The following is an 8,810-nucleotide window of genomic DNA, read 5'->3' on the forward strand; positions in this document are numbered from 1 at the left end:
TTGGCAGGCCTATTTGGCAATACCACCATGCTGGAGGAAAATGGAGCATTTAGAAGCAGTACGGTACCTTGGCTGGTGAACCATCATGAAGGTCTACTATTCACAGATGCAATGGATATAGTCCTTCCAGTCAATCTTTAAAGGACAGGCCTCACGGGCAGCAAGAACTCGCACTAAATACCCTTAGCATGATGAGAAGTGGTCCTTTATCATGGTATAAACTACATAGAACTCGCTGGATATGCACTATCTGATAAAATTACCACAGTCATACATACAGATATATATATATATATATGGATCTTTTTTGATCCCATATTTTATTGATCATAAATATTTTATCATTTTTATTGATAATTACTCACGCTATGGGTATCTCTACTTATTGTATGATAAAGCTGAGGCATTAAATGCTTTTAAGCTTTTCAAAATAGAGGTAGAGTTACAACTTAGTAAAATGATTAAAGTTGTGAGATCAAATAGAGGTGGTGAATACTATGGAAGGTATACTGAAACTGGATAAAATTTAGGTCCATTTGCTTGACTTCTTCAAGAGTAAGATATAGTTGCACAATACACTATGCCTGGTGCTCTTGATCAAAATGGAGTTGCAGAAAAAAGAAACCGAATATTAATGAAGATGGTAAGAAGTATGATTTGTCACTCAACTCTTCCAATTTCTCTGTGGGGTGATGCCTTAAAAACCGTTGCGTATATTCTAAACATGGTTCCTACTAAAGCTGTCCTAAAAATATCCTATAAAATTTGGATAGGTAGGAAACCTAGTTTAAGATATCTACACATTTGGGGGTGTCAAGCTGAGGCTAGGGTGTATAACCCATAAGAAAAAAAGTTGGACTTTAGAACCATTAGTTGTTATTTTATTGGTTATCCAGAAAAGTCCAAGGGATACAGATTTTATTATCTTAATCATACTTTGAGAATTGTGGAGACAAGAAATGTTAGATTCCTTGAAAATGACCAAATCAGTGAAAGTATAAAACTTCAAGAAATTAATTTTGAGGAAAAGCAAACTCCATATGGTGTGCAAGATTCAAATAAGCAGCCAATGATTCCTCCACCTATCATTGATAATAATTTGGAGGAGGATGAGTTTACTATTAATGTTCCACTTGAATCTGTGCCAGTTATCACTGAGAATGTTGCCCAACTATAGAACTAGTGGATCAAGAAACAACTTTAAGAAAGTCATCAAGGGTAAGGAGATCTCCAATTCCACCAGATTATATAATATACTTTCAAGAATGCGATTATGACATCGAAAATATAGATGATCCAATAAATTTCTCACAAGCTATAAATTCAGTAAATTCCTCCAAATGGTTAGATGCTATGAAAGATGAGATAGATTCTATGGCTAAAAATAATATTTGGAGTCAGGTTGAACTACCTCTTGGAGCTACTTCAGTACACTGCAAATAAATTTTTAAAATCAAAAGAGACTCCAAGGGCAAGGTAGAGCGACATAAGGCCAGACTTGTTGCCAAAGGATTTACTCAAAATAAGGGTATTGATTATCATGAGACCTTCTCTCGAGTTTCAAAGAAGGATTCTTTAAGAATAATTATGGCTTTGGTGGCTTATTTTGACTTAGAGCTGCACCAAATGGATGTGAAAATTGCATTTCTCAATGGAGATTTAGAGGAACAAGTTTACATGAAACAACCTGAAGGTTTTGTTTCAGAAGGACAGAGTCATAAAGTTTACAAGCTAAATAAGTATATATATAGACTCAAACAATCGTCCCAATAGTGGTATCTTAAGTTCAATAATGTCATTTATACGTTTTTGGCTTTATAGAAAACATTGTTGATAGATGCATATTTCTTCATATTAGTGGGAGTCGATTTATTTTTCTAGTCCTATATGTAGATATTTTGCTTGTCAATAGTGATTGGGCATTTTTTAGGAAAACTAAGCAATTTCTCTCGAAGGATATGGGTGAAGCCTAAAATGTCATCGGCATTGAGGTCATAGAGATAGATCTAAGAAAAAGTTTGTCTATCTCAAATGGCCTACATTAAGAAAATGTTAGATAGACTTGGCATGGAAATTCCAAACCAAGCCCAGTGTCTATTACTAAAGGCAAAAAGTTAGGCAAATCACAATCTCTGAGAAATGAAATTAAAAGGGAGCATATAAAAGCATTTCCATATGCTTCACTAATTGGAACTTTAATGTATGCTCAAGTCTGTACCAGATTTGATATAACATATGTTGTGGGATTACTGGGAAGATTTTAAGCTAATCCAGGCATAGAACATTGGAGAGCTGCTAAGAAAGTATTGAGATACCTTCAAGGAACTCAAGATCATATGCTTACATACAACAAATCTGATCTCTTGAGATAGTTGGATACTGAGACTCAGACTTTGCGGGATGTCCAGATAGTAGAAAGTCAACATCAGGTTATATCTTTCTACTAGCTGGTGGTGCAGTCTCGTGAAAAAGTTTGAAGCAAAAGATGACAACTACTTCAACAATGGAGGCTGAGTTATTGGCATGCTATGATGCAGTTACACAGGCTATTTGGTTGAGAAACTTTATCACGGGTCTATAGATCGTGGATACTATTTCAAAGCCCATAGAGTTATTTTGTGATAATTTAGTAGCAGTTTTTTCAATAAAGAATAACAAGATATCCAATGAAAATAAGCACATAGGGGTAAAATATCTTATTATAAAGAAAAAAATGTGATGACCATAAAGTTTCAGTTTAATACATCAATACTGTGCTTAAGTTGGCAGATCTTTTGACCAAAGCAATAGTCCTGAGATTGCATAAGGAGCATGTTGGTCAAAAGGGCATTTCTGGATAAATTAATTGATGTATTATTATGCACATTTCAGATAGTTGTAAATAACATTTGTTGTATTTTCTGCTTTAATGAATTCATATGGTTTATGCATACTATGGTTGCAGAAATTGTGACCAAAAAATGGATTTTATGAGAAGTTCATTCATAAGGGTTTGGCTATGATGGTTTAGTAATATAGTGATCATGGAATGTTATACGCCAATCAAATAGGTGTTATTTCTGCCATGGTTCATATTATTATTCTTAAAGTAGTCAAACATAAAGTTTGCCCAAATTGATATCAGAATAGAAAGAATACGCATATAAAGATTATAAAATCCAAGTGCTAAGGATATTTGATTTGTCAATATGGTCCAAGTGGAAGAATATTGGGATCCCATCAAGTTGTGGCCCACATTGACAAATGGCGTCAATATGGTCCAAGTGCGAGAATGTTGGATCCCGTTTTTAATTAAACCCTGATCCCGTTTAATTAGAACCCACATTTGACAAGTGTCCCTTGAATTACGTAAATTCTAATTATCTTAAGGGTATTAAGGTAATTTTGCAGTAGTGAAGGGTTACCTTGATGGGAGGTGACACTTCATGGGTATAACCACCTACGGCATTTGGTCCCTAGAGAGCTATAAATAGCCTGTTAGACTCTTTCTCTAATACACATATTAAGAGCTCTCTCTCCAGAAGATATTTCGCTTTCGTTAATCTCTGTCCACATCAGAGTTAATTCCTATTAATCGCAGGCTGCGGATCAGATTGCACGCATCTCGAAGTTTCAAGATGGATTCAGCGAGTCAAGGTATGATTTATGATTCATTAAGTTTAATTATTCCATCATTATTTGTGTTGTCCTTTCAATGGAGAGCATGGGAGGGACTCTATTTTGCTGTCCCAACAGTTGCATTCCGATTACATTTTGCTGCACGGGTCTCCTAGATTTGGCGCAGCTCCATTCCGATGCCGGCTTCACTAACTCTATTGGACATTCTTTCTCTTATCCGACGGCTTATTGGCTTCTCTGTTATCTGGCCTATTCCAGTATTATATCCTATCGTGGCATCAATATTTTTTCCTCCATGATGACTTTATCTTCCCTTCAATTCAGGGTGTGCAAAGAATCCAAATCCAATTCGAAAAGAAGTTCAGAATCTAGTATGTATATGTATTAATTCAGAATGAGAAATTTGTATTGAAAATAAGATTTGAATTACTTCTTCTATTCATGACACTCGTGTGATTTATATACAAGTTGAACCTCTAGATATAGTAGAATATAACAATAAAATGCTATTATTATGGAAAAAATATTACGGATCCGATATAGTATAACACAATAGCAAAATTCTATAGGTATAAATACTAAATTTGAATACCACAATCAGATCACATAATTTTTGGAAATTAATTTGAGCTGATGTATCAAAATTGTAAAGGCAATATGGAGCAGCTGCGATATCCAATATCATATATATTATAATAGATAAAATTGTGCATAATTCTGACAATATGAATATAAAATTTAATAAGAAATTTGTTAGAAAATTCCATTCTAACCTTTTTTTTTTTTTCCTTTTTTTCTCTTCTGAGATAGAAAAAAGAAATAATGAAAGGAAAAGAGATTCCTTGGGAATGACTTTTCTCGCACTTAAGCATGTATCTCCATGCATGCGTACATTGGGGATGCGTACAGAATGGCCAATCAGGACAAGTTCGTAAACAGTAGTCCTGTCTTAGCTTAACCCATCATGAACCAAATCCATTCCAATGTATACCCACCCTTACGAAAGAGACCCCAAACGGGGAAACCTAAAATGCCTGCAGAAGGCATGCGAAGATCATGCAAGGAACGGCGAAGCCCCCGGTATCACGGAAACAACGGAGCCCAAAAGCAGCAATGACTTCAATTCCCTCTTTTTCCTCTACTTTTATTATTATTATTATTACTCTGTCTTTATAAATCTTCTGTCTCCTTCCAAGTTCTATCGATCTTTTTCTCATCAAACTACACGGCAAACACTTACATCTCCCTCTCATCTTTTATTTCCCTAAGACTAAAGAGACGAGATGGATTCTGAGAGCATGAGGGCCTATGACGAGGAAGAACAGGCTAATTTTACGGATTTTCGGGTGAACACGCTTCGCATTTGCGGGATCGCAGCGCGCGAGAGGTGGCGTCGTCGACAATTGGATGAGGCTCTGAAGCTTACTCATAAACCCCCGGATTGGTCCGATTGGCGCCAAGTCCACCTGCAAGCTCGTTGGCTGGGCTTACAGATCGGAAACCCGCTCAACAATCGTTCGAAGGATCATCCTCGTTCCATGCAGGCGCCCAGTCATGAGGGTCAAGATGGAGCCTAAGATTAGTCCGAGTTAGAGCATGTATCCATCATAAGATTTGCTTGACAAAAGAGGTACCAAATGCTATATATACTTCTATTCAGGGTCAAAGTCCAGTGCTGCTTTCTTTTCTTTTCTTTTTCTCTCTTTGATTCTGTGCATAAACTCCACACGCAGTATTTAAATGAAAAAACACGGTGAAGTTTACATACCTCATCATTTTGGACTGTGTTCGAAATTCAGAAAAACACCTTGGTGTTGCAGCGTTGCCATGCATTAGGTATTGCCAAATTTTTGTCAAACTTCTCAAACGAGCCATCAGTAAAATCAATTTTATTCTTGAGTAAGAGAGCGGTCTTCATGGCACGCCTCCATAAAGGATAACTGTCACCAGTGAGGACTTAAGAGATGAGGACCTTGCCTGGGTTATCTGAGTGGTGGAGAACGGTGACCTTATATCAATACTAGAATTGGAAATAGCAATAGAAGAGGCTATGATTATCAAATGGAGAATAGAGGGTCAAGGAAAATAAACACTGGGAGAATGATAGGAGAACAAAAAAGAGGTGTTGATTGATCAAGAAAAAATTTTCTCTGATACTATGAGAAATTTGTATTGTAAATAAGATTTGAATTGTTGGTTCTATTCATGGCACTGGTGTGATTGTTTTATTCACCCCTAGTTTATTCCATACCTCCTTTCTCGGTCACTATAGCTATAAAGATCCGTCATCTCCTTCCAACTTTCTTGTCAGAGTAAGCTCCAAAAACAAGTTATTTGTTCCTCCAAAAACTCTCTTTGAATTCATATCAAACAGAGTGGAGCTTTTGCACTCTATTTCTTAAATTGAGGACTAATGGAGAAACTAAGCCACTTCCCCCAAATTTATGCGGGCAATGACAAAGAGGAGGTAAAAGGACGGTGAAGACCTCAAAAAGGCAGAAGGGCGGTGAAGGCACTAAAGAGGCAAAAGAGCAGTGCCGAGATCAGAAGGTATGATGGAGGGGATGAGAAGAGGGTGAACATCTACTTCAAAAAAAGGAGATGTAAAATTTTTTTACTTCCACTATTTCTAGAAATAATAAAAATTATTTTAAAAAACAAAAACAAGATAATTAAACAAATTTTCTTCATTAGATTCTGTCATTCTATTTTTTTTAAAAAAAGAAAAAGCAATGTCAAATTTATTTTTTTATATTTTTTTTATGTCATACCTATGCCATAAAAAAAAAAAAAAAGACTGCTAGATTGCTTAGACACCACTCGAGTCCCATCTTGGGTTAACATCCAAGCAAGACTTGATTTAGGAGCGGAAAGTTGTGTTTCATCATGGACAAATAGTTGATTTTTATTTGCGTAAAATGTGTGTAACAACTTAAAAAATGTGCCAACTTAGATACATGGTATGAAAGCTTACGTGGGAAAAAAAAAACAATACAAATAGTTGCCAGCTGACAGTATCCGTGTTAGGGTAGGAAAAATTAGAGTCTTAATGATTAGAATTTGCAAATAATCAACCCCCTCTATTGACATTATTTATTGTTAAGTAACAAACTAATGTGGAGTATATGCTTGGGTTGGTTATTGATTGACACTATTTGCAAATGGTTCATGTTACAGCCGGATTCTAGCTCCAATCAAGCTTTAATAATAAATATTTTTTTCTTAATGAAAGTTATTATCCAATCCACCTACAAGGGCATGACGGCTAGCTGGCTCTTGTCCGCGGTCAATAAAGTTCAAAACTGCATGCCAATTAACTTAGATGCCTTCCGTTATTTAATATATTTTTACCCTGTCCTTGCTGGAGCCCTGTTTGCCTGCTTTCAGCTAGCCTACAAATAAATAAACAATGGCCCCAGGTCTCTGGGAAACCGTGGGAAGCCCAAAACCGGCAGCATCTCGTCCCCAGTTTTCTCCCATCCCATCTTTTAGCCGGCCTCTATATATACACTCTCCTTCCAGCTTTGTCAAAACAAGCTCGCCAAAACAAACTACTTTCCTCCATTCATATCTTCCTCAAATTCAGAGTACTCACAGAGAGAGAGAGAGAGAAGAGATGTGCTCTCCAAGCAAGGCTTCTTTGATCGTGGCAGCGAGCATGGGAGCTGTGGAAGCTCTCAAGGACCAAGCAGGGCTGTGCCGTTGGAACTATGCCATCAGATCTCTCAACCAGCAAGCCAAGAACAACATCCGTTCCTTCCCTCAGACCAGGAGGGCGTCTTCTTCTTCTTCTTCTTCTTCTTCTTCTTCTGACATTGGGAGGAGGAAAGGATCGGAGGGGGCCGATGAGAAGGCCAAGCGATCGGAGGAGGCGCTGAGAAAAGTCATGTACTTGAGCTGTTGGGGTCCTAATTAGGACTTCGGAAGCAGGGGAGACCCAAAAATATAACAAGTCTCTGTTTGGGTGTCTCTGCATCCAACTATTTGAGTACTTTGTAAATATCATGAGTTTAGAGATATACTGCGATTTTTGGAAATGGACTTCGTGTATTTTTGTTTCCTCCCGAATTGCAGTACGAGATTGTTTTTCATTCCGATATGGACCCATTAAATGGCTGAGGCATTTGATTTTGATCGGTCCTCACTAGGATACAGTGGACTGGAGGAAGCCAGTTACCGGACCAAATTGAGAACACTTTATTACTAACGCCTTACTGGATACATGTAATGTCTCCTTTTATGTAGGAAAATTAAGAGATACACAACAATAATTCTCCAAAATATTTATCTTTAAGCACCTGAATGTGTGCCTTCACGGAGGTGGTCGGCCTATTTGGCAATGTCACCATGCTAGAGGAGAATGGAGCATTTAGATGCAGTACTGTACCTTAGCTGGCGAACCATGATGAAGGTCTATTATCCATTGATGCAATGGATATGGTCCTAGCAGTCAATCTTTAAAGGACGGGCCCCACAGGCAGAAAGAACTCGCTGGATAAGCAACATAGAACTCGCTGGATATGCATTACCTGATATAATTACGGCCACCAAGTTGTTGTTGTTGTTGTTGTTGTTGTTGTTGTTATTATTATTATTATTATTATTATTTTATATAACAGCAGTTTACATTTTACGCGTGCCGATGCAGCCAATAATATCAGAAAACAAAAGAACAGATAACGGAGCCGACACCGTGTCACGAGTCGTCCATATAAACCCTTCAGAATGATGAGCCGTATAGGAAGCAATTCAGTTTGTTGCACTGTTTGCTTCCCTGTAGACATACATGGCCTACTGGAAGCCACATTCCTCCAGTAGTCTGCGTATATCAGGAAGCAGAGGCCTGCCCTCGCCTGCACGTTCCTGACCCCGAATCCAGTAGATCACCTGGAGTCGAGTCACCCTTGAGAATGAGTCGTTCTGCTCCCAAAGTCCATCGGGCAAAAAAAATGCCCTTCCAGATGGCTCTAAGCTCAGCACACACCATAGAGGGGTCGAAGATTTGCTGGCCCCTAGCCCCCACTAATCTAGACTCATGATCCCTGATGATGAAACTTGCGTCTCCACATCTTTCATCCTCAGCCATACTATCATCAAAGTTTACCTTCATAAACCCAGAGAATAGGGGCACCTAGACTACGAACATAGATCTGGACGCTGCAGAAGCAGGAGGGAGGCTCCAAATGTCTCTG

General features: G+C 37.9%; 1 protein-coding gene across 1 annotated transcript; it reads left to right on the plus strand.

Annotated features, from left to right (window-relative positions):
• The first annotated feature begins 7,091 nt into the window (after nt 1–7,091).
• On the plus strand, nt 7,092–7,832 carry LOC103698875. The gene has a single exon (XM_017840989.2). The coding sequence runs from the start codon at nt 7,235–7,237 to the stop codon at nt 7,532–7,534; it is 300 nt and encodes a 99-aa protein (XP_017696478.2). The 5' UTR covers nt 7,092–7,234; the 3' UTR covers nt 7,535–7,832.
• Nucleotides 7,833–8,810: the final 978 nt, after the last annotated feature.

Source organism: Phoenix dactylifera, unplaced genomic scaffold (genome assembly GCF_009389715.1).
Source record: "Phoenix dactylifera cultivar Barhee BC4 unplaced genomic scaffold, palm_55x_up_171113_PBpolish2nd_filt_p 000092F, whole genome shotgun sequence".
NCBI lineage: Eukaryota > Viridiplantae > Streptophyta > Magnoliopsida > Arecales > Arecaceae > Phoenix > Phoenix dactylifera.